This window comes from Mastomys coucha, unplaced genomic scaffold, assembly GCF_008632895.1.
Source record: "Mastomys coucha isolate ucsf_1 unplaced genomic scaffold, UCSF_Mcou_1 pScaffold6, whole genome shotgun sequence".
In the NCBI taxonomy this organism is placed as follows: Eukaryota; Metazoa; Chordata; class Mammalia; order Rodentia; family Muridae; genus Mastomys; species Mastomys coucha.
The window spans coordinates 113,206,408-113,233,378 of NW_022196912.1; the positions used below are offsets into that span (position 1 = coordinate 113,206,408).

Sequence of the window (26,971 nt, forward strand, 5' to 3'; positions counted from 1 at the left end):
GAGGCAGAGACAGGCAGATCTCCGAGTTCAAGGTCAGCCTGGTCTACAGAGTGAGTTCGAAGACAGCCAGGGCTACACAGAGAAACTCTGTCTGGAAAAAGAGAAAAACAAGAAAAAGATGGAGATCCACTGTGGACCTCTGATTCGCATGCAGGCATACTTGTATGCCTGCCTACACATACATGTACATGCACACACATGAATCAAACATGTATACATACATACAACTGATGTGCTATTTTCTGAGGCTACCCTCTTGTATCCAACATGGGAAATTACTTAATTCATCAGATTTGGCTCAGAGTGAATGGCTCCTGCTCTTTGTCCCAGTGATGCTTCTCTTCAAACACTGACTCAGCAATCTAGAGGACATATGGTGACTTTCAAGGTGATCCTGAAAAGCAAGACTCCTAGACAGGTGCTGGATATGGTGGTGCACACCTTTGATCTTAGCACCTGGAGACAGAGGCAGGAGGATCCTTGTGAGTTTGAGGCCAGCCTGGTCTACAAAGTGCATTCCAGGACAGCCAGGGCTACAGAGAAATCCCGTCTTAAAAAACAAAACAAAACAAAACACATACACCTACACCCACACACACAATAAAAAAGACTCCAAGAGGGTAACAACATAGGCCAAACAGAACCCTGAAGTGGTTCCTTGGAGAGGGACACTGGGAATTATCTCCTATCCAAGACTGTTACCTGGCCTGCGACCCAGGATGGGAGGTAAGAGACAAAGCCTGAGATCCCTAGGGCTCAGAGTTACCTTATAGGGGTGGTGATCGAGGTTAGCCCTGCTTTACTGTTGGTGAAGCCCAAGTTAAATAATAGGATGGAATCTCTCAAGGCTCAGGAGATGGCTTAGGGTAAAAGATGTGCTGTGCAAGTCTGGAGAACCAAGTTCAGTAAAAGTCAAAACCACTATGAAAGGGTGTGTGCTACAGAGACTCATCTGCTGGAACTGCTAGCCCTCCAGGATGGTGACAGAGCCTTTAAGAGGTAAAATAATTAGGTCCTAAGGGGCATCACGCTCAGCGGATATTAATGTGGTCCTCAGAGGACCTGGTTATTTCCCAGGACAAGGGATTGTTATAAAGAACAAATTTAGCCCTTAATCGCTCCCTTCCTGCTTTGCCATGCGATGTGTCTCCCTCTCTCCTTAGCTGCATACAGCTGGTTTTATTATAACAGAAAGAGACTCCTAGGGTATTATGTATGTGTGGTGGGCTGGAGTGGGCACTTCAACAGTGGAGATATAAACCCTAAAATGACTGTTGGGATGTTAACACTGAATGGGTAAGCAGACCCCAGAAACGCAACTTTTACTATTCGGCAACTTCCAGACAAGACCACAGACAGAACGTCTTATCTTAACCACACATCCTATGACTTGTGATGGGAGCCTTGTGCTTGTCCTACATGAGAGGCTTTGCAGGCAATGAGTCCCATCAAAATGGAGGCATGTGTGAAGATGGGTATGACTGGCAGCGGAGACCCTAAAACCAGATTCAAACTACACACAGCTGCTACTGTGGGTCCAGACACAGGATGCAATCTCTCAGGGTTGAGGAGATGGCTTAGGCTGTAAGAGGCGTGCTACATGTCTGGAGAGTTGAGTTGAGATCACCACTATCCACACTACATAAATAAAAGCACGCACATGCTTCTAACCCGTCACAAAGAGGGATCCTAGAACTTGCAGGGATACCAGCTTAGCTAATTGGTGAGCTTCAACTTCAGTGACGGACTGTCTCAAAAGATAGTCTTCTAGAGGATCCAAGTTTGGTTTCCAGCACCTATACTGGGCAACTCACAACCTCCTGTGACTCCACAGGTTCCTCCTATAACTCCTATAGCTTCCTTTTGGCCTCCACAGATACCTGGCATACAAACTCAGACAAAACACACATTAAAAAAAAAAAGTGGATGTTTATTAAGGAAGGCATCAATGTCTGGCCTCTGTACACGCATGCACGCATACCTGAGTGCACACACATACATGTTGGGAGTGGTTCTGAAGCTTTGATCAGGAATGTTTGTGTGTGAACACTAAAGGTCCTGGTCCCCAATGGTTCTTGATTGATCAATAAAGATGCTAGCAGTTAATGACTGGGCGGAAGAGGCAGGGACTTCCAGATCCCCGAAGGTAGACTAGTAGACACAGGAGCCGGAAAGAAGATTCACCATGCTTCGGAGGGAGAGTCACCAGCCATGTGAGATCTTGGGTGGAATGGCCATTGGCTGCTTCCCTGACTGGACCTTGGGTAGCAGACGGGAGATTAGAAATGCAAACAAGCTGAGGGCAGATTTAGGGTGCTGAGCAAGAAGGTAAGGAGAAGGTAACTGGGCAACTAAGTTGAGGGCAGATTCAGAGGTGTTGAGCTGGGAGTGAAGGTAAGGGCACGTTAGCCATGGGTGGTTTAGAAGTGCCTGGCCATTCAGCTAAAGATCATATTAAAAATAAGCTAATGTGTGTGTGTGTCTTTCATCTGTGGATCCAAGGGAACCAGGGCAATGGCTGGTAGCATGGTACCCCCCAGTCCCGCCCTGGAACTTAAAGCGAGCTAGTAGAAACTACATGCTACACAAACACACTCACACACTTCTATGGCTCAGTGCCTACCTGCACATGGAGATACTGTTCACATAACACACAATGCTTATCTTCAATTGATGCAACTCAGTCATTTTTATTGCAACTGGAAGACAATACATCACAGAAACGTTATGGTAGGTCTGGGGAAGTGTTATTTACAATAAATGATGAAGTAGTTTGTCTTTGGCAATATGATTACACATGAAGAACGCAAAATGCTGTATGGATCCCTCCCAAGCAACACCAAGTCCCTGGAGCTCGGCTGACGGAGCCATCCCCACGGCGCTCGCTGCTCTAGGCTAATGCAAACACCACCGAGCATCATTCCCTCTCTCCTGTATGGTTCTCCCCTTCTGGTCATGATATTGGCAGTTTTGTACAGAAATACAGGGAAAAAAAATTGGCTTCTGAAGAAATTATTACTCTTGTAAATTAATTTGGCCATGTAGACCTGTTGGCCAGGAAAGGTCAGGTGACCCTGATTCAGCTACAAACTTCGTGGTCTTCTGCTTCATCATTGTGGTCTTGTTTGTTTTCTGTAAAATTAGAACAAAACTCAGAAGTGTTACAGAATCAGAGTAGTAAAAAAAAAGAAAGAAAGAAAAAGAAAAAAGTCTATGTAGCTGTTTCCCAGACACACACAGATTCTTCTTCTCCCCCATGTTCACCATGGCAGGACAGGCAGTGAGAACGATGGAGTGGGTCTGTCTGAGCCAGCTTTGACCTTGGATGGCTTCAACACACATACTCTAGAAATGGTGACTGTGTCTGTAACTGAAAGTGTGCTCTTTCCTCTAAAACAGGAGAAATGGGGAAGTCAGGTATGAAAAGATAATACAATTTCTAGGTTTGACAGGATCACCATATCGAAGTCTTTTGAGAATCCAATATGGAGTATCAATTATTTGCAAAAGAGCGGAGAAGGCATGTTCTCTACTTTTGCAAATGAAACACAGTGGAGGAACACTGCTGTATAGATTCCAAATAGTCTTGATTCCAATACTAACGAGACAGCAAGGGTACTTGTGAGCATCCCACAGCAAGTCAGAAATGGTCATTCCACAGCGGGCTCGTTCCAGAGGCTCGACAGCACGAGGCAGCAGCACCGTAGACTAACATCCGTCTCGGCCATGAAAAGGTGGATCGTTTTAAAAATGGTGTTTTCCTTCCTTAATTTTTGGTCAGTGAAGCTAGCACTTGTTTGCTGAAGGGTAGAAGAGTGACCAAGTCACACCCATTATTCATGATAAAGCAACCGAGTGGATGAGTCTGTGCTTAATTCAAGACTAGCCAGCAGGAGAGAGGACACTGGGAGTTAGCCACCATGGCTGGCAAGCTCTCAAAGGAGGAGGAGTTTACAGATGAATTCACAAAGGTGGGCAGGTCTATACAGAACACTGAATGCTGTGTGTAACTCCTCATGACATCCCAAGAAACAGGAACACCACACAATGTATATACTTTGATTTACACATTCCGTTACAAAGAAAAAACAAAACAAAACAAAACAAAAAAACAAGACACCATTACAATTCTGTAACTGTGTTAACTGCAATAGAAACCAAAGTCTAGAGTCTGACAGGTAACCAAAAAAAGGGCTTATGACTTAGGTTATATAGCAAAAGTGTTGATGTATATTATATATAGTAGTATAAATAATAAAAAAGTATTATTTAAATTAGATCACAGTGCTGCATCATGTGACTAACAGTGTTTGATATAGTACTGGTGGGCTGGGACCTACAACACAAAGAACTGAACTGTCAACACTGGAAAGTCACGATCAAGAAGGGACACATGTTCCAATGTTTTCTCTTGGTGGCAAAAATAAAATAAAATAAAAACCCTGTTGAAGATGAGAGAAAAGGACTTCTCTATAGAACATAGAAATCAATCTACACATCTGGGCAGCTGTGATCCACCAGAAAGAAATGAGTCCCAACCTGAATAAAGTTTGAAAGGGGAAAGAGAAACCACACTGAATTTAGTCTAATCCCATATAAGGGAAAACTTCCCATTCCGATCACTTGTCCCTAACTCTGGCTCTGGCATCATGTCATAGACTCCTCCACCCCCCAAGGGAGAGTCCAGAGGTTGGAGTGGCATCAAAAACAAAAACAAAAAAAAACCCCAAATTGGTGCCTTGGGACATTGCACATGGGCCTGCTGTGTTGGGACTCTAGGCACTGAAATGACCCCGCCTCTTGCCGGGCGTCACAGAATGCAATAGTCCTTCAAGAAAGCTCCGTGGTAGGGACTGCTGTGAACAGGAGGCACTAGCCGCGCTAATGACTCTAAGGAAAAGGGCACCAACCCATTTCTCCTTACAAGGCTCAGCCCCACGATGGAGACCTGCCTTGGTCATCCCCACCACGGCTTCCTTACACCACAATCCACTTTAGTTTCAGAGAGCCAGCTTTACTAAAAGAACTCTTGAAAAACATATTGACTGGAGATGCAGAGCGAAGTAGGAGCTTGGTAAGAGAGTAGAAAAGAATATGTATGGTGCAGACCCTTTCCAAAAAGTACTAGAGAACAAGGAAAGACTGTCAGGAGCGGGATCAAAATGTCAATGTGAGTATCACCTAAGAAGAGAAAGCAAGTCTCTCTCTTCTCTTAAGTGTGTCAGAGGGCCGACAGCCAGTAGTTGTAAAGTCACGGTGCTGATGTGTCCCCAAAGCATCTGTAAATATTGCTATAGTTCCCCACTTGCCCTCCCCCCAACCCATGTGAGTCCGTGAGATACTGGAATGACACATGAACTGCCACTTCTCCCCACAGGAGAAATGCAAGGAAAAAAAAAACCAACAACACATCCCTTTAAGGATGTTCAGGTGATCTGTCAGACTAATGGATACACAGGCTAGGTTGAAAAATAAAAGAACACCTGACATTTGGGAAGGAAGTCCAACACTAAAGTGAATTACACTTAAGCAAAATATTCTTTCACAAATAGGCTTGTGCTTAAATTCTCTACTGCTCTTGGGGGAGGGGAAAGAGAGGGTGCCTCCTGCCCCTTGGCTTGTTAAGGACACGGACAGCCTCATTCGGCAGACTTTGCTACAGACAGCCACATACACACTGATGACTTTGTTTTCGCCTCAACAGTCAAAATACAGAGTAAAACACAATTGAGCCATTGTTTTGGTTATGCATAATGTGTATGCCGCCCAAAACAGAAGGAAAATAGAAAAAAAGTACCCTTACTAAAATTTCCCCAACAAGTCTTCCAGAAAATTCCAACAAAGGTGCCAAGGGAGGCTCAGGAAAATAACACTTAGAAAGCTGCCCGATGAGGTATTTATGCAAACGGAGTGGTTCTGGGGTTCAGAACACACTTGTATAAGATAGTTTTCCAGATCTCAGTGAGATCAGAAAAGTACATCACACACACACTGCATCTTGCCATCTCTGAGAGGCCTCTGCCCCTTCAGAAAAAATGAACCGAGGGGAGACAGCCCGTGTGGGGTTTTCACCGGAAGAAGTCCCCTGCCAGAAACGGTGCCGACTGCTTACCGTTACCTTCAGGTCTGAATTTGAACATCTTGGGGTTGGGGGTGGGGGTGGGGACTTTTGGACTTGGTAAGGTGACAGCAGAAACCAAAGCGTGGCTCAGGGTTCCAGAGCTGTGGATGGCTTGTAGGGTGTCAGAGGTTTGTGGAGAACATACCTGTGCTCTCATCTAACCCTGAACCTCCATACTGAGAGAGCCCAGGCTGCAGGCCACGTGGGGGTAAATCTAGCCTGCCCTAAAGTGGGAGACCCCCTCCCACCCAAAAGCTGCCCTCAGGTTGGGTAGGGGGAAATGCACCAGATAACCTCCCAGGCTCCTGTGCTTCCAGGCTGCGGTGGTTGCCATGGTACCTCGTGGTTGCCATGGTGCCTGGTACTGACAGGTGGAAATAGTTTTAAAGGCCCACCACTGCCTTGTTTCAAGAGTTCAAGGTCACTTTAGTTTCCTCTCTCTTCCAGACATCTGACCCTGAGCCACTGTAGTGTTTTTGTTTTTAAAAGTTCCCTCCATTTGGATGGGAGGCCATATTGTTTTAGGGATTTCTCTTTAGACCTCAATTTTTTTTTTTTTTTTTGGCAAAGGTAACTGGAGTTTCTGGCTTGTGTGACATGGTCTGGTTGTTATTCAGCTCTCACTAGCTAGGTGGTCTTAGTCCCAAGATGGTTACTGTGCCGAGGTGGCAGAGATGGCCAGCCCCCTGCTCCTTGTGAAGTCACACTGTCACAGGAGAATGCTCGGGGCTGCTCCATCGAACCCCTTGACAGCGTACTTCCTCCTACCCATGTACCCATCTCTTACCCTCACCCAGTAAGGCCCATTAGCATGTTTCCCCTTCTTCTGGCGAATTTGCATAATTATTCACTGCCTTTTTCCTAGAACCAGATCACGGTAAGGATTTTCCTCAAGTAAGCATCCCGTAACTCTCTTGATTCTATCGTACACACTAAGTTTGCCCTCGAATTATTGCGTCATGTTAAACACATACAGACATAGGGAAGGACACACTCTTCAGTAGAGAATCAGAGGGGTCGGGGCTGAGTGCAGACAAGGCAGTACAGAGCTCAACCATCCAAGCCCCTACCAGAGCATGAAGATAATTTATATTGCAGAGTAAGTTCCCCAAGAGTCAGAATTTTGTCCCTGAAGAAGGTTAAACCTTTAACACCTGCTTCAAAAAAAAACAAAAACAAAAAAACAAAAAAACAAAACAAAACAAAAAAACAAACAAAATTATAACAACAACAACAAAAAAGAAGAAAAGGAAAGAAAAGGAAAAAGAAAGAAAGAAAAAGAACAAGGGCCTCTAAGCTTAAGGGCTTAAAAATCAGAGGCATAGTCTTCTCTCTATTCTCTATATTTATATGAAAATAATCCATGCTTCATGCTAAATACATTATTTACCTTACAAGAACTTTGTTATTTTTGAATAAAAAAAAGTTTGTTTTTGTGATTTTTTTTTCTTTTTCTTTTTTTTTTTCTTCAAAGGAATCCATGCATTTGTGGATCAGAAATTTCTGCTGGCTACACTGGCTGAATGTGAAAAATCACTGATCTTTTCTTTTTTTCTTTGTTGCAAAAATGAGTACTGATATTAATTGCAAACCCTTTTTGAGGACAGTACAGGAGTTGTATTGTTTGTCATGTTTTTGCTTTTTTTTTTGAGTCCATCAACGTGTCTTTAACCTCATAGAAAGACACCATAATACTAATGGCAGTTTCTGTAGCGCACCCCCCCCCCAAACTTGGATGAGATTATTTAGGAGGAAAAAAAATCTATACCATTTTTCCTTTCTTAACAGCTACTGTCATTTCTTGGGCATGATTGCTTTTCCTTGGGCAGTTAAGAGGGCACAGCCTGTTTTCTGCATCACCTTGAGTTGTGACACACACAGGACCAACCTTCAGGCTTATGGCTTTTGGAACGTCTTTTTAATTTAACATAGAGCAGAATTCAGTGGTTATCAATGGCTCTAAAGATCCCTGTTTTCCCTCCTCAGTCACTGACACCTAACATACCTGAACAGTCTGGAATTTTAACTTGGGAGATGTTACCAGGCTCAAGATTAACAAACACAGAGGACTGGCAGCCAGGCCCTGGGCTCGCCACACAGCAATGCCAACGGCATTTCCCGTATGCTGGGATGCCAGGGCCAGAGCATGGGGCTACCCCGAGCGGATAATCTGTTCCTAGGGGACTCGGGCTCTTTAGTCTCTGCAGCTGCTCCCCAGCCTCACTCCAAACACAACTGACTTCTTAAACCTAAGGGTTGGGCTGAGCAGTGATGTCTGCTTGCGTGCCTCTTAGGTGGAGCGTGACGCTCCTGTGGCATTAATGTGGACAGCCCTGTGGGGTTAGCCACAGGTTTCTGACAGGCTGCAGGAAGCAATGGTTAATTTTGGCTTTTTTTTTCTTTCGGTTTTTGTATTCAGATAAAGAAAAGCTTTTGTAAAACGGCTGAGGGTCAATATGAGTTTCTATGGCTTCAATCTCCTTTAAACAGAAAATTCTTAAGGGTCCAAAAACAAAGGAGTGGGGGGCAAATTAAAAAAAAAAAAAAGTAAAGAAAGAAAAGAAAACCAAACCAACAAAAGGAAAAAAGAAAAAGAAAAAAAATTGCTGATATTGCCACAAATCATTAGAAATCTCCTGACATGCTGAAACCAAATGGCCATAAGTTCAAAACAAATCAGAGACTTGTTTCAATTTTTTGCGGTTTCCTTTTGTTCTTTCTGCCCCTTGGCCGTCCGATTGGTGATGTTGTTCAAACAGGACCGAATCCCTGCCAAGTGCAGGAGCGAACCGGCCGCCTCCTTCATCTCCTCATCATCGCTCTCAGGCGGCTTCTCTGTGCGTCTCTTTTTGAGGGGCAGTGTGTCGCTAGGGACCTTCCTGGCCTTGGCGAAGTGCTGGCGCTTCTTGTGCTGGGATGCGTATCCGCTGTCCCCCAGGGCATCCTTGCCCTCCTTCTGGCTGGGTTTCCGGTCATCCTCCTCTGTTTCACTGTGGCTCTCATGGCTCTGGAAGCTTCCCTCACTGCCCTCTTGGCTCCCCTTCGTGGCAAACTCATAGTGGTCGTCGGCTGAGGAGGAGGAGGAGGAAGAGATGGAGTCGCTGGTGGGAGAGGTGCTCCGGGCATTGGAGGACTTGGCACTACTGTAGTTGTGGTCCTCCTTGGGGTCGCCACTGACCACTGGGGAGCCACATGGTGGCTCGCTCTCAGTCCGCATCCGGCAACTGGTGATGCTACTCCTGTAGACAGAGAGGGAACAATGAATTACATCTTCTCTGGGGAAGACGGGGCATCTGGGCTTCTGCAAACCCTGCTAGCAATTCGGAGGCGTGGGTAACATGTGCGTGAGCTTTGCAGATGGGGCTCCAACCCTTAGTCTTACCTTTCCTGGTTTTCCCTCCCCACTCCCAATGATACCTTCACCAAACCTGTTCCTCGGTCCAAGTTGTTCAAACAATACTTTTGAGGTTACAGGCACAAGAATCGTTCACATACCAGCCCCAGCACTGTGGAGTTAAGACACTGCCAGTAGATGCTGGCTGGGCACCACAGAGACAATGGTATGTTCTCTCCTGGAACTGCTGCATTTGTCAGAAGGATAAATACAACACGTGGCAAAGAGCCTGCCTTCCGAAGGCAGTCGTCCACTCAATCTGCCAATCGCTGAGATGTGAGAGAGGGGCATCCCTTCAGAGAGGACCCTGGGGAGCAGCTAACAAAGCAGACATCAAGGCTGAATCATGGAAGAGAGGCCGGTAAGTTACTGTTTCTTGAGCCCCCCCCCCCAAACAGATGCCCCACTGAGCCCATAATCATGTTTAACTTATTTTACTTGGATCAGAAGTTAGTGCTAAGAAGTGACTTACTAAAGCCACAGAGTAGGACGGAGTTGGTACTGAAACTGAAATATAAGTCCTTAGCTCCACCACTTGGACCAGCTCTCTCCTGCAATTACCTAAAACATGGCTCCCTGCTGCTGGAACTTCACATCAGCTTACCCAGCACCCTCATGCCCTGGATTGCTTTTTGTGTTGTGTATCTTTATGTCTGGGAGGCCACTGACCACCCTGTCTCCTCACTGTAATGGGAAGAGTGATTGTCCTCACTCTGTTGCCTTCCTCATGTAGCTGGCATACAGCAGATGCTCAGGGTAGGTGGAAGCCAGAGGGGTGGATGAGTGCAGTAGGCAAGGGTTACTTATAGCCAAAGAGAGAAGAACCTGGGGGGAAGGGAATATTCTGGCAAAAATGATGATGCAAAATGGCGACAGTGCACCAGGTTGGCTCAGAGGTCTTTCTCTGTGGTTGCTCGCTGTATTTTCCTAACTCTACTTTCCCACCATGAGGTCTCTGTTATTTCCCACAGCCTCTGTGTACATCGCCTGAAGAGTTTCCTTCTCCTTCTGCCAGCAGGATGAGGGGATCCAGCAGAAAGACAAAGTGAGGTCCTAGGATAGGAACCCAGAACCCATCGTGGGCTGCTTCAGCATGCAGCCTTAGAGCCTGCTCTCCACACCCTCATCCTCTAGATTTCCTTTCTTGCTGTACACTGGGTGCACAAACATGGCCAGCACAGATTCCTGGAGAGTATTGCAGGTACAGAGATAAACGTGATTAACTGTACAGCTAGCTCTCAATAGTTATCAAGAGCAGATAAAAGCCTATGCTCCACCTGTGCTTTTCCTGATCTTTTTGTGTTGAGCACAGATACTATGAAATAGAAAACAAACTTCTACTAAAGTATGAAACAGTTTCTTAGGGAGTCCAAATACATTTGGACAAGTGAACTGAGCAATGATTGGGTTTTAACAAATCAATTTCCTTATGTACCCTTATTTTAAAAAAATCATCGTGTGAATGAATGATATTTGTGTGGGGGCATGCATGTGGGGTTTAGAGGGCACCTTTATAGAGTGCTTCTCTCCTGTTCCCTTTGCCTGGGTCATGGGGATCACTCTTGGGTTGTCAGGCCTGTTGAGCATCTCCCAGCTCCATATCCTTATGTTCTATAATAGCCCCAGACTGGAGGCCATTCTCAGTAGCACAGGTCAGGAGAGTGTGGCCCATGGCTGAGCAAACACCAGGAGAACCAGGAGCTGGGGCAGGAAGCAGGATGAGGGTCCACCTTGTTGGCTAGTGGGTCTGGCTGAGGGCCCGCCTTGCTGGATAGTGGGTCTGGCTGAGGGCCCGCCTTGCTGGCTAGTGAGTCTGGCTGAGGGGCCGTGGTCCTTGAGTCTTTCTCTCCTTCCTTCCTTTTAATGAAAACATTGAGGGTGAATGGAGAAATGCCAGGAAGGAAGCCATGAGAGACAGGCTTCAAGCCTGATAGCTTTACGTAGATACCTCTTCTGGAGAACCCATGTAGATAATGGGACAGAAGAGAGGGGTTTCTCACGGTCCTGGATTCTATGCTTTGGGAGGGAGTACCCAGAGTCTCCCATGACAGCATTCCACACGTGGCTTGGAACACCACCCAGCTCAGCCTTCTATGGATAAACAATAAACAAAGACGCAGAGTCCTGAGACCCCTCCCACGTGGAGTGCTAACTCGTCTTGCTAGTTCTCAAAACTAGATAGTCCATCTGGAACATCTCCCCGAAGTACCAAGAAGGATGTGCGTGCGCTGTGCAGACAGAACCAGCACAAACACAACCAGGACTTTCTGGCTGAAGACAGGCACACTGGTGCACCTTTAGGCTGTGAGACCTGGAATACAGCCGGACCTCATTCTTAATGAAATTAACTTTCTATGAGATTTCAGCACGGGTTTATAATCCATAAATTACACACCAAACTCTGCAGGGAGTGACAAGCTCCTTCTATTATTAATAATTTGGCGCCATGTGACACAGGATGGCATAGGCCAGCTGCACTGAGCTGGTGTCCAGTGCCTCCTGCTGCAGGGGTTGACACTACAGGACACCAAATGCTAAAAAGAAATCAGCTACCCTGAACATGTCGGAAAGTGCATTTCTAGCTACAGTCTCCTCCTTAAGACCAAACCCCCCAAACCACTCATTCAAATTAACATGCGATATAGTGAGAATGCCTGCAGTGTCTCAGCGTTGGCTGAATTTTCAAGTCACAGTGATCATGGATTAGCAGAAATGAAAGCCACCTGATTTTACCAGGCCCCTAGGAGTTCAAACCACAGGCCCAACGTAGCCACATGCTCCGAATCGCAAACCAGTTGCTTATTCTCTTGTTGACTACATGGGAAATAAAGAAAGTGAGACCTCGCAGTTGTTCAGGCCAAAACTGATCAACATTTGTAATAAGAAGCTGAGGTGTAGGCTACGCCAATTACTGCTTTCCCTACAGTTAATTATTTGTTCCTTCCTACTTAAATGGCACAGGCTACCTGGAACCCATGGGTTACCTATGGAACCTACTGGCTGTCCTTTGGAAGCGTAGCCTTCCCAAGGCTTTTGGCATTCCCTTGACAAAATGGGAAAAGCAGACAGAATTAACATAAGGATCATGGAAGTAGGGGACCTGAGGCAAAGCAATGTTCTTCTACAAAGGTGACCACATCAGGAAAGATAGGCCAAGCTAGAGGCTTGTGCTTCTGACCAGGCGGCACGTGTAGAGGGGTTTTCTCTGATTAGACACAGAAGGTGCTAGATCCTGTGCAGCTACAGATTTTAAAGGTATTCTGGGTTCACTAGATAATAAGGGGAGGGCTGGCAAACCCATGCTTGCTCTGCCACCCTGACAGCCTGAGTGTGATCCTGGGAACCCTAGTGGGACTGTTCTCTGGATGGGCACCGTACTCATACACGCACACAAGCACATTAGCACACTCGTTCACAGTAACAACAAACAAAACAAGGACAAGTGTTCGAAGACACAGACACACACACACATCCACCCTTTGCAACCTCTATATACAGATGGAGAGTTTAAAAATAAGGTGAACAATGGGGTCAATCAGGAAGCCAGGCGTTCCCTGGAATAAATGCCTATCCCAGGACTGAGGCAAGAGCCCAGACTGATGGAGGAGGAAAGGGAAGCGGGGATGGAAAACTGATTTTGTCGGCTTCATGGATTTTATGGTCACTCCAAGGGAGTTAAAATGGACATCGTCCCTCCAGGCTGACGAAAAGCACATCTTCTCTGGAAGAACGCACTTTAAATCCAACCACAGAGAATTCCGACTAATTAGCGTGCACAGAACCTAGGTTCATCACTTTAAAAACCATTAAGCACAAGGGAAATACACTATTATAAGCTGGAGAGGGAACAGAAAAACAACTAAAGAACCAGAACTACAAAGACTACACATGCTGAGACAACTTGACCAGAGCATGAGGTCAGTATTTAAAATACACAAGAGAAGAGCCACAGGAGATAACCAGTTCTGTGACCCTGGTGCTCAGGAGGCTGAGGCAGAAGGTTAGTCAGCTTTGGGCCAGCCTGGGCTATACCACAAGACCCTCTTTTAAAGACTGAAAAATAAATTATATACCCGGTAGCTGAGTATGGTTAGGAGATAGGAGTGCTGGAGGAGGGGGTGGGCTGAGTGGAAAAACTGGGCGTCGGTGCTGATGGGGTTGGCTGGGTCTTCAGAGCTCGTTTAGCACCTATGTAAAAGCCAGGAGCTGTGGAGTCGGTATAGAATCCCTGTGCTGGGGCAGTGGACATGGGAAGATCCCTGGTGCTTCATAGACAGTCTTGCCCAACCCATGAATGAGCTCTAGGCTCCAAAACACATATTTGAAATACCTGCCTATAATCCGAGCTCTTGGGTAGTTACTGAGAGATTAGAAATCAAGGCTATCCTTATCTCTATCGAGAGCACAAGGTCAACCTGTGCTATATGGGAGCACAAGGTCAACCTGTGCAATATGAGACTATGTCTCAAAAACCAAACCAAACCAAACAAAAACCAAAACCTGAACACAAGAAAATTTACATAAATTGGGCTGGACTTTCAGTTAAGAAAGCACAGGAAGATTTAACACTTGAATTAATGGCTGAGAATTTTCTAGATCAGAAAATGAAGAAAGGTACCCGTTTACAGATTCAAACAGCTAATAAATGCTATCGGGATAAACAATGAAATCTATGCTTATCTATCACTATCAAATCAAAAAGGCTAAGCCAAGAAACAAACAACTAAGGTCACAAGAAACCCAAAGAAATCAGCCAACTAACCAACATAACCTAACCAATTATCCCAAACCACAAAGGCCTGCTAGGCGTGGCATTGCAATCCACAGTCCAGCTACTCCAGAACGAGGCAAGACACTATGGCTGGCCATCTCAAGGCTCAAGAACTGAGAAACAAAGAGTTGTTGAAATGTAAAACATACCATTGGGAATGGAGATGCATCAGATGACCACAGGAAATGCAGCAAATGGGAGTAAGTGTACAACATTCTCAAGATGAAAGAAAAAACACCCGTCAGCTTAGACCTTGGCAGCAGGAACAGACCCAAGCTCAAGGTTTTAACCACAGATTCTCACTAAAGTAACTTAAGAATGTTACTTGGGGCCGGGTGGTGGTGGCACACGCCTTTAATCCCAGCACTTGGAAGGCAGAAGCAGGCGGATTTCTGAGTTCAAGGCTAGCCTGGTCTACAGAGTGAGTTCCAGGACAGCCAGGGCTACCCAGAAAAACCCTGTCTCGAAAAACCAAAAACCAAAAAAAAAAAACCAAACAAACAAAAAAAGTTCTAAGACTGACAATAAAAGAGAAACATATGTGTGACTTCCAAACCCACAAACAGGAGGAATGAAAAGTGGGGAGTTCCCATCTTCTGGGGATAAACACAAGTTTGTACAAATTTAGCCAGAAGTGTAGACATTGATAGTGTGGATTTAAAATAAAAAACAAACTATGCTGTTAATCAGGGGACCTTTTAGGTTAGAACCTAAAGCTAAAGGACAAAGAAAGGTTGAGAGCGTGGAAGAGCTGGATCATGGTGCTGGAGCCACGGGAAATAAAAGCGCAGGTTTTACGGCACACGCCATTATAACGGACTACTCATAATCTACACATGTTCTATCAAGCTGGGAGATAAAGCAGTTCTCAATGAGTACTTCCAATAAAATGGCTTCAAAACACATCTCCTACAGCCCGAGTGCTACAAGAAAAAATAGCCAAACCCATAGGATGAAGGGAGATTTTGACACATCACTCTCAGCACCAACCAGGCTTCTCATGTGTAAGATTTGTGTGTGCGTGCGCGCGCACACAAAAGGTTATTGTATAAACTGTGTCAATACAGACACAAACATGTAAACAATGGAAAAGACACTTTTTAAAAATAAAAAGCATACATGAAACACTTAAAAATTGACTTGTACCAAACTACATACTATCTATCCATACTTGACCATATGTGGTAGGACTTTCAGATTAGGCCTCAAGGTCTCATTCCCAAGAAGTCTCACGACAGTGTGCATTCAAGTTCCTGGTGAACGTTGAGGTGGAAACTAAAAAGTAAGAGGCTACTGCTCCTTTTTGGTTTGGAAAGTCATATATATACTTCTAAAAATGTGTGTGGGTCATGGAAAAAAATCAAAGAGGAAAGTAGAAACTACTTAAGACCATGGGGTGCAACGAGGCTGTGGTCTGCAGAAAATTCAAATGTACAACTTCGTAGAGAAAGAGTTTAAAAAGGCATACAACCTACACAAAGAAAAACAGAAGAGAAAAAGAAAGGAAAACAGATAGCAAAGTCAATGAAGGGGCTGGAGAGATGGCTCAGTGCTTAAGCACTTGGGCTGCTCTGGCGGAGTACCCAGGCCATTGCGCCCAGGCAGTGGCTCACAATGACCTGCAACTTCAGCCCCAGGGGATCTGATGCCCTCTTCTGGTCTCTGTGGGAACCACACTCATGTGATTCACACATACACACATACATTTAAACAAAAACACTTATCCTTCTTAAACAGGGCTAATCAGATTAAAAAAAAAATACTTCGGAAGAGAAAAATGACAATATTAGCAAGCAAAAAGATACAAATGAAATTTCAAAAAATCCAGAATATAGCTATGAAAGATATTTTAAGAATAGTAAACACAGAGAATAACTTTATGCCAAGATCCTTGTATACTTAGGTAAAATGGACAGATTCCCAGAGTAACCACAGTAACTCAACAGGAAACACCAAGCCCAACTTAGCATATAATCACTACACAGATTCCACTGACAACTAATCATTCCAGTAAGGATAACGCCTGCACCACACTGTTTTGCAAATGAGCTCCATCAAATATTCAGCAATAAGACTTTAGATTTCATACAGAAAGGGATGGGGGTGTGATTAATTAAAGTGAATGCTCAATTTAATTTTAGGCTAACAGAATCTTGACACAGAAACCAGATAAGATGGAGCTAGAGAGACAGTGGCATAAACAAAATGGCAAATCCTCGTCTAGGATACCAGCGTACCAACTCCAGCAAGATGTTAAAGGCAATGGGTCAACGCAGTAAGCATAGGGAAATGAAAGTGTGGTGTAGAGGTGGCAAATTAATTATGCAACTCATCATAGTAAAGAAAAAAGAGAAAAAATTTCAGTAAGTTTAAGGTGATAGAATCTTTTTTGGGGGATGAAATTAAAGGATTGTTAATGATAAAATATAGCAAAGTAGGATTGGACAGGATCTAGTGTTATTATAACACATTCTTTCTTTCTTTTTTCTTTCTCTCTTTTTAAAAATCTCACTATGTAGACCAGTCTGGCCTTGAATTCACTGCCACCTTAGTGTTGGATTAAGTTAAAGGCACGTACTGACGTGCCCAAGTCTTCCTAAAAAATTTAGGATCAAGGGCTGGTGAAGTGACCATAAATGATCAAAATTCCTTTTTAAAGATTGTGGGACAGTCTCACACAGCAGTAAAAATGACTCAGTCACAACTACATGAACCTCAATGATCATGCTGGAAGAACATATTGGCCCAGCCAGCAAAACAAACAAACAAACACCCCCTTCAAAATGTTGTTTATGCGTATCAAAACCTTTTGAATTAAAAAAAAAATTAGATTGTAGTTACCTAACAGAGAGGACAAAGCAGTTTTCATTGGGTGGTAGATTATATGTAAAATTATTAAAAAAAAAAAGTAGCTCTCAGAACTGTAAGTCCAGTTCCAGGGGATCTGGTGTTCTCTTCTAGCTGTGGGCACTGTGTACATGTGGTATATGGTCATTCAATCAGACAAAACAGTCACAAAACATAAAGGTTGGCCGGGTGGGGGTAGGGGTATTGAGCGAGTCCAAACACACCAGTCTGAAGAAGAATGTTAAGGAAAGGCAGGCAGAGAATCACTTCATTAAAGCTGCCTAGGGAACTCCATCTTATCAAGGGTCAAGTTCTCCAGAAGAAGGCCAGAAGCCAGAACTTTGGGTTCGTAGTTTTTTCTTGCATTTGTCATAGAACCCAGCCTAATTCTATCTGAATCTCATCTGCGAAATAAAGTTCAAGGCTCCTTTTAGCCCTAGAGTCCCATCTGAGGGGCAGCAAGGGGAAAGAGTCCAGGGCTGAGGAGCTGCCACTTCCTGGGGTCGACAACTCCAGCATTTCTGTCTTATGGTGACACCCAAGGTGACAATGATAAACACAGCTTTCAATCATGAGCTCGCAAAACACAAACAGGAAAGGTCCTGCACCTCTCCCACATTTAGTATCCTACCCAGAATCTGCAGGAGCTGAGGATTTCAGATACAGGGGGAAGAAAGGAACCCCCAGGCCTTTCAAAGACATTTAGCCAGCACCAAGGATCAGATAAAGGAATGCCCCAGTGGATGCTGATCCGTGGGCCTGAGAGGAGCTGGGCAAAGAAAGACTCCTAAGGACAGGAGGCCCAGAAGAGATTCAGTGCTCTTCCTGATGGCTTTCTTTGGATCCTTTCTCCACCTCACCTTTTAATATTTTCTCCTGCCTTGAGGCTTATCTCCCCCATCCCCCGGCCCCGGCCACAGGGATTTTGTGTAGCCCTGGCTGTTCTGGAACTTATTCTGTAGAGCAGACTGTATTAGAACTCAGATCTGCCTGCCTCTGCCTCCCAAGAGCTAGGATTAAAGGGGCCATCATCACCCAATACACATAATTTTATACTATGTTCTGAAGCTACCTTTGAAGGTCACAGTTTTAGAGACAAAAGACAACAGCTTCTTGGTCTTGTAAAACACGACAATACAACACAACGCCATAACACAATAACACAGTGTATGAAGAGATGCGAAGTACAGATCCCTCTACTTCTATCTTCAGGATCCATCAATGCTACACCCTCGGAACACCTTCTCCGCGCGACCGGTTCTCCAGATGGTCTGACCTAAAGAACTGCTGGTGTGACCAGGAGCACTGGCCGACTTGTTTCCTGATCTCTTGGAAATGTTTTCAAGTAAGGTTCTTAGAGAGGCAAATAAAATCGCGCAGCCTCACAGGGTGACTACAGGGCAGTTCCTCACGGTACTGCGTGCTGGGCTGTCTAGAGTTGCATCACTCCTTAAAGCTTACCTTACCACGAGTCTGCCCTGCACTGAAGGTGGCAAGGGGTTCAGCTACAGCCACATCCTGAGGTTCAGGACCCAGCCTCTGTGTGTGGGAAGGAGGCCTGGGAGGGGACGGGGCTCTTCACATCATCTGTGAGCATCTGCACTGGAGCTGACTTAGCATGCGCAGAGCTCACTCACAGCTGTGCTAAACTCAATAAACCGTGGGCCCATACAGGCTTCTTTGTCAATCTCTGAGCTGTACCCAGGATGTTTCCTGAGCTTCTCTATATACTGTCTGGACACCATTGCCCTACAAGGGCTCACCTCACACCCACTCTCAGTCCTCTGGGAAAACAGGAGGAGTTAGGTCTTTTTTATTGGGGTGGCTTAGTTGGTAAAGGCAGCTGCTGCTAAGCCTGAGCATCTGAGTTTAAACCCTGGAATTCACACAGTAGGGAGAGGAAATGGGCTCCTGCACACTGCCCTGACCTCTCTGGTCCCTACCTCAGACACATAACATTTAAAAAAGAATGCCTGAGGATGGCTTAGTGGTTAAGAGCACTCCATGTTCTTTCAGAGGACTGCAGCTCAGTTCCTAGTACCAACACAGTGGGTCACAACTGTTCTAAACATCTAAACTGTTCATGGCATCCTCTTTTAGCCTCCAGCGGGCAACACATGAAGGCAACACACAGTACATAAAACACATACAGTAAAAATTAAAAAACAAACAAACAAACAAAAAAACCCTTTTTGTATTTAAAGAAGGACCTTGAAATTAAAACTAAGATGTTTCAGATCCTACAGGTTTGGGACCTCCCTACCTGGGAGGCAGCACATGGCACTCAGAGGGAAGAGCTCTTCCTCTTGTTCCAGGACTGTGATCACATGCTCTGTTAGATGGAATCTCTCTCATATAGATATCTGTCATGTTAGGAATTGAACCTCAAGCATTTCAGGCAGGCACTCCTGCTCTGACATCATTTCCAGCTGCATCCATTCAGTGGAACCTCTGCCTGGATTCCCCCTGGCAAAGCAGTAGCAGAAGCAGGCAGAGCACACAGGTGAGCAGTAACCGTGAGGGGATACGTCCAGAGCACTCTACGTCCTGGCAAATGTAAAGATAAGCAGCTTTCCAATGTCTAAGGATGGGCCAATCTTGTAGGTTATTGAGTAAAAAGTCAACACGGTCGAGTCAATTACACTATTGACAGATGCTCTTACGAGGAGGTTTCACATCATAATTATATGCAAAGGAACCCAGCAAATACAAGCTGTGTAACGATCAGCTAATAAAAGTAACACTTCATCTATGTCAATAACAGTTTCAGACTGAAGACAAACAAACACGGCCTTTGCCACTCAGTAGAGGGGGAAAAAAATCCCTGAAAGACAAATATTTTCACTTAAGTTGGGAAGTGCTTAGAATTACATAGAAAACCTGTCATGGGAAGGAGAGGCGGACAGTGGCCTGTAGTGGGTGCTCTCACTCTCCCAGGTGAACACCAGCACACTTGACACACCTGCAGGTCCCTTAGGCGCACAGTGTCCTGTGCACCTGCAGGCAACATTCGGGATTCTGTTTTTCACTGGACTGTTTATTTCTCAAGCGCAGGTGAATTTAGGTTCAAGTGGCAGGTGGCCAAACTTAAATGTTATGATGAAAGGGAGTGAATAGAAGATTTTCTCTCCCAGTTACACATCTTACTGAGTCTTGGGCAATGCAGAATCTGCAGATGTGCATACATCTGTATGCTCACTATGGTGCCTGTGGTCACCTTAAAAGAGGGCAGGCACCACAAGCAAATGTCCCCAGGCTTACAGAGCCTACTCCCCACCTTCCCCACTTCTTTTGGAAATCTGAGGAGATTGGGCAGGTACAAGACCATATTTGGACAATATTCTCCTAGCGTATGTATGTGTGTGCATGTGCGTGTGTGTGCGTGTGTAAGTAATGATAACCAGTCAGCTTCCTGCTCCCAATGCCATGTTTCCCACCATGATGGATTGTGTCCACTCTGGAACTATAACAAAATAAAACCTTTCTTCTCTAAGTTACTTTAGGCCATTATGAACAACATTATGAACATTATGAACAACAGAAAAGGAAATAACACAAGGTGAGCCATGACCCAGGTGTGGAAGAAAAAAGAAAAGAAAAGAGAAAAGATATGCAGCTGAGGGGAGGGTCTTTAGCAAGCAAGCAGCTCACATGACTGGTCAGCTGAGGAAGACTTAATCTCACCCCCACCTCCAGCATCAAGCCCCTGAGAAGAGGAATGGCCATTTCACACACCAAAATGGCCACAGCCGAAGCTCATGCTGGTGGCCACTTTTAGGGAAAGTGTTCTGAAGGAACCTGAACACTGAGGGAAGTCTATGGAAGATGCTGGAAGAAGAAGACGTCCAGTCATGGATGTATTTGCCTGTGATGGTCAGTAGTAGCTGTCAATTTGGTAGAATCCAGAACGCCTGGGACACAGGCCCTTTGGTGTGCCTATGGGGAATATCTTAAGGGTAAGAGGGGAAAGGCCCGCCCACAGTAGGTAGTACTGTCTTTGGGCAGAGGGTGTTGGGCTGTGTCTATGGAGAACACTGAGGTGAACAATGTGGTTATGTCCTGCTCTCTGCATCCTGACTGTGATGTGATCAGCTGCTTTAAACTCCTGTTGCTGATTTCCCTTCCAGGATGGACCATGCTCCTTAACCACCAGCCTTTCCCCTTACATTGCTTTGGTCAGGATATTTTATTATAGCAATGCAAAAAAGAAACTGAGATGCCATTGAACATACTTAGCTCAAGGAGAGAGGCAGGGTGTTGGATGGTGAGGTGATATGTAGGAGTCAAGAGCTGCTGGTAGCCCAGGAGTCACGGTTTAGGAAATTTGTAAGGTAGTGAGTGACTGATACATGGGTCATAGAACCAGGAGATTGTCACACTGCACGTGGGGTTTCCAAGCCAGAGGCAGACCCGACCCTGGAGTTGTTGATGGAGATGAGGAGAAGGATGGAGGAAAGGAATCATCCAAAGAGCTCCTTCAGTGTCCACTGACCTGACTCTCAGTGACTGGGAAATGACACCCCTGCTGTTCATATTCCTCTTATCAAATCACATTTTGCATGTTTTACTGTACCCTTCCATGTAGACATGAGGTCTCATAGAGGAGGGAACTGAGGAGGGTCCAGAGAGATGGGGAGCAACAGAGAGGATCCCAATGCCCAGTCAACAACCACTCACCTTTGCCTTCTAGCTGAGTTTGCCCTGTTACTTAAGAAAACCCTTAGCCGTAGCCTGTCTGCTCACGATGATGATGATGAGGGTGTTTGAACGGGTGTGCTGCCCTTTGATCTCGGAGAACAAAGTGTTGAGGACCCCAGGGGATAAAGGACTGGTTTCCCCACGACCCAGGCAGGCTCCACCCAGCAAGCTCTTCTCTTACCTTATGGCTGCTGTCATCCCGATGGGAGTGATTGGCAATGGCCGGACACCAGGAAACAGCCCTCGGCTCAGAACCCTCGCTCCATTTTGTATCACTCCTGGAGAAACTAGAAAAGAAAAAGAAAAAAAAGACATTAGGGGTGAATTCAAATGTCAAGAAGTTAGCAATTTTGCAAGAGAGAAAGGGGGGGGCAGAGCATGTATGTGAGCAAGTAAGTGCACACACACACACAGAGGGGAAGGGGTACAGAGATCAAGACGGAAAGACAGTGTGCAAGCAGAGTCATCAATAGCTTACAAATTATTGATTCTTCTATTAAAAAAGAATCAACCAAACATGATTTAAAAAGAAAAAGAAAAGAAAAACAGACAGACAGGCATCCAGGCAGGGAATGGAAGGCTCAGTGGTTAAGGGTGCCTGCTCCGCGAGCACAGAGACCACAGTATGAATTCTTAGCAGTTGGGTAAAGCACAGGGCGGAGAGCTCACTGGTGACCAGTCTAGCCCAGAGAACTTCGGATTCAGCAGGAGGCTCCTTCTCAAGGCAGCAAGGTGGACAGTGACAGAGGAAGACTCAATGGCCCAGGCACACCTGCCCGAATAGTCACGTGTTCAAAACACATGGCAAATGTACCTGTGTGTGCACACATGTACACTCAGCCACCCCAAACAGAACAAAATGAGATTTCCTATATCTATTAGTAAAATCTCTTATCTTTGGTCTTTCCCCAAGAATATTTAATGTCACCAAGACTACAATGGGACTTCAGATGACCCAACGATTACACTTCTCATGCCTGACCTGGTTAAAGGTTGGGAATATCTATTTATTTGTCCTTCATCCAAAATGGAAAAAGAAAAAGCAGCTTAAAAAAAATCACTGCCAAATCCTTATCCAAAAGAGTGGGCCTCTCTCTCCACATCCCAGGCTCACACGGGGATCTGCCTGGAGGCACACAGGGGTGCCTGGAGGGAGGGGTTGACCACAAGCCCTGGCTTCTGTACAATCAGGGCTGGCTTCCAGGGGCCGTTTGTCTTCTCCCACAGCCCTCTCCAGCATTCCTTATCGTTGTGCTTCTACTATATACACTGTAACAATTTCCATCAGCAACTAGAAGATCTTGTGTGGCATGCCATTCCCCAAACATGTCCCTGAAAATTTACATTATGGGGAGTCCTGGACATCTGACCTTTATCCACCTCCTAAACAGTAGCTTCAAATAGCTAGTTTCTCTAGTTCCTGCTCCATCTACAGATACTGGCCACATGTCTGTGGGACCAGGTGAGCCTTGCAAATAGATTATGAAGCCCTTACCTTACTTCTTGTGTGATACTGTGGAAATCCCCAAATGTTTATTCTGCTCTCTAAAGACTATTCTAGACCTCTTTGGCTCCCTATAATCCTGGCACATACTGAAGAGAGGTGGATAAATAGTGCCCTTTCAAACAAGCAACAATGAAATACTAGAAAATTATACATTTAAAAATGAAAACCAGTCTAGATGTCAAAATTGAAAACCCATGTTATTTGCAAACAATACTTTTATGAAACAAATTGCTAACACATAAATGTTTCATAATTTTTAGGTTTCTAAGAGTATGTTTTCAGGACTAAGAATATTGCTCAGTGACAGAATGCTTGCCTACTATACAAAGCCCTGAGCTTGATCGCCAGCACCTTATAAACCAGCCATGGTGCTGTAACCCCAGCACACAGGAGGTACGGGCTGGGAGATCAGAAGTTTAGTACAGTTATCCTCAGCTACACTGTGTTTTAGGAGGGGGTTTTGAAAGTGCTTCATGTATGGTAAACATCCACTTTTGAACATGAAATAATTCTTACAAATTATATTAAATGTGTGTGCGTGGTACCTGTGTAGGAGCGTGCATGCCAAGACGCGTGTGGAAGTTGGAGGACATCTCTGTGGAGTCAGTTCTCACCTTCTGCTTTTATGTAAGTTCTGGGGATCAAAGCCAGGTTACCAGGCTGGCACAGCAAGCACCTTTACCAGCTGAGCCACCCTGCCTACCTGAATATAGAATTCTTAAATAGGTTGTCATTACTTTGGGCTTTCTGTAATTCTTGCTAATGAATTTTCAACATTTCTCTTCTAGGTTTATACAAGGTCCTTGTTAGAAGGATGAAGGCTTAGACCACCATTCCTGCTGAAGTCAGTACTACAGCCCCGTGTTGAGAAGCATCTCTAGTCTCTCACTGTAGCGTGTGTACGGCACAGCTAGGGCAGAAACTCCACTCACTCCCAATGGACGGCCTAGCTTCAGAGGACGGGTGAGGTCATTGGAGGAGAAGGGCATAACTAGTTACCCTAAGAGCATGGGTACCATTGCAATATTCAGCTAGTTACTCTATGAGGATGCAGTGTCCAAGAGCTTCATTACCTGACTTATATTATCTGATGCCAAGACTTTATGTAAAATTGCATGAATTAAGGCAGTGTGAGACTGCTGAGTATCGCCATTTACAGCACTAGGACAAAATGGAATCTAGAAAATAGGCTCACACTTAAGATGGTCAACTGAGCTTTGACAAAGGTAGGTATCAAGGCGATAGAGTGTTAGGAAGGACAGTATCACATCATGACAACCTCTTGGAATAAGAATGAACCTTGACCTTACCTGATACTGCATATGAAGATTAATCACAAACAGATTTATAGTTCACAAAGGGAGGATGCGGGATCAGGACAGCTCAGATCTGCAGCCACCTACTGCAGTCTACCAAGTGTGGATGGGTTTTTGTCAGCTGTCTGGAGATTGCGGCAGAGGGCTTCAATGACTTTTGATGGCATTCCCTATGCCACACATAGCTATTGGATGAGCTTAATCCTGACACTGTTCATGTCTCACTGAGGATCTCACGGAGAACAGTAAATGGATCAGGTACAATGGGCCATGTCACAAAAGAACTTAAATACTGAAAATCAGTACCATGATTCTAACCATTGTCAGTAACCAGTCTCTTCCTGTGAATCAGGGTAACTATAGTTAAACTGGTGTGTGTGTGTGTGTGTGTGTGTGTGTGTGTGTGTGTGTGAGAGAGAGAGAGAGAGAGAGAGAGAGACAGAGACAGAGAGAGAGAGAGAGAGAGAGAGACAGAGAGAGACAGAGAGAGAGACAGAGAGAGAGACAGAGAGAGAGACAGACAGACAGACTAGGGTAAGTTCTAAGGTTGGTGTGAGAGCTACAGTCATACAAATGGAGATGCCTGATGCCAAGTATCTGTAGGACTTGCTTTAGGAAGTGCTTTCTACACTGGATCTTGAAGGTGAAAAAGCAGCATGTACACTCAGAAATGAAATTCATAGTGTGCATAAGGAAATGAAGATGTCTTTGCTCCAGTAAATCATCCCAGTGTGTAGTTTCAATAAGTAATGCCCCCCAGAGGCTCATGCATTTGAACACTTGGCCCCGGGTGGTGACACTGTTTGTAGAGAAGATGTGGCCTCGCTGGAGGGAGTATGCCCCTGGAGGCGGGCTCTGAGAGTGTCAGCCTTGCTCTGCTTCCAGTCCGCCCTCTGCTCTGTGCTTGTGTGATAGAAGACATGACTTCTCAGCTTCCGGCCACCGTGCCCTGCTGCCATGCCTCTGTCCCATCACAATGGACTCATCCCTCTGGAACCTTCTCTTCCTTAAGTTGCTTTGGTCATGGTGTTTTATCACAGCAGCAACAGAGAAGCAACTAATTAATACAGGCACACTGGGACATTACCTAGTGCAGCAATCTGGAACAGGAAAGGGGCTTGCAAGGAGGTGGCTGGGAATGCCAGGCCTGTGCCCCATCTCTGCCAGTTAATTACTTTGTCTCTGAAGCAAGCTATGTCAACTCAAGTAAGCCATGGTGTTTCACCCCCTGCAACTGCTGCCTCCACCGAAGTGATCTTTAAGGGGGAGGTTTACTGAGGTTAGAGACCTACTCATATTTAGGAAATGCATGAGCTATAATCATCATCATCAGACCCACTGCCACAGAAACATCCTGAGGCATTATGCTTTCTCCTACTTCAGGTCAGTTGACAACCCACAAAAGGGAACAAGATGAAAGCCAGACTGAGCTACAAGACCATAGCTGTGTTCTTGGTGACGGAATGGCTAGGACAGCAATGACGGCTCCTGTGACATTTCAGTTCCCAGGTGTGGCCCACAGAGCACATTCATGTGGTCATGAGTCACCTGCCGATCCATACGCACAGTCCTCTGCCCACATGCCCAGAGACTTCACACACTAGGACACTTCGGCAGGAAGGGACAACAGGAAGAAACCGGCTCCAGCAAACCCTATTGGAGGGATACTCTCTACCCAGTGTGCAGAGTCTAAGAAGGGCTCTGTGTAGCATGGCATCAATATTTGATGGGCACCCCACCCTAGTTCTACGGCACAAATGCACCTTGCAGGGCTGTTTTGAGGAACGCATAAAGTAAGCAATGAAAACTGCTTAGCCTAGGGGCTGGTGATGTATGCTTACTAATATCAACTCTGTTCCCATTAGCCTTCAACCAGATCACATCACCTCCCCAGAAACTCCAGTGAATTATCTATAAGGCACAAGGTTTAATGGGGGAAATTCAATTCTTTCCAGTCTACTATGCCTTTGGTAGCTAGCCCTAACTCTACACACACCTTCCCAATTAATGTGCTGAATTCACTTCAAAGCAACCTGGCAGCGGTAACAGGTATGTGTGCCTGAGCCTCTGAGACTGCCTGGGAATGTAAGGTGGCTCACCTTCTGAACCCAGAACTCCTTCTCAAGTGAGCTGCTGAATCCGGCCATTTCTTGGTCTTGCTCACTGGCAGCACACTCCAGACTGTGATGGTGTACTTGGATGTGCCTGCTCACTGGCTGCCAAAAGCCAGCTGTGACACTTAAGTGTGCCTCCATCTCTGTTCCTTTCTGCTCCCACCCCCAAGTGTCAGGAATGTAGTCTCTGGAAACTGGCACGC

General features: G+C 45.4%; 1 protein-coding gene across 7 annotated transcripts in view; it reads right to left on the reverse strand.

Annotated features, from left to right (window-relative positions):
* Positions 1–2,665: 2,665 nt before the first annotated feature.
* The window catches only part of Foxn3 (forkhead box N3), a 382,814-nt gene continuing 358,508 nt past the window's right edge, over positions 2,666–26,971 (reverse strand). For all 7 annotated transcript variants that reach the window (XM_031356754.1, XM_031356755.1, XM_031356753.1 and 4 more), the window contains 2 exons: positions 22,013–22,118; positions 2,666–9,360 (listed from right to left, as the gene is read on the reverse strand). In XM_031356754.1, coding sequence (XP_031212614.1) covers positions 8,811–9,360; positions 22,013–22,118 — 656 coding nt within the window. In that variant the 3' untranslated portion in view covers positions 2,666–8,810. The remainder of the gene's footprint in view (positions 9,361–22,012; positions 22,119–26,971) is intronic.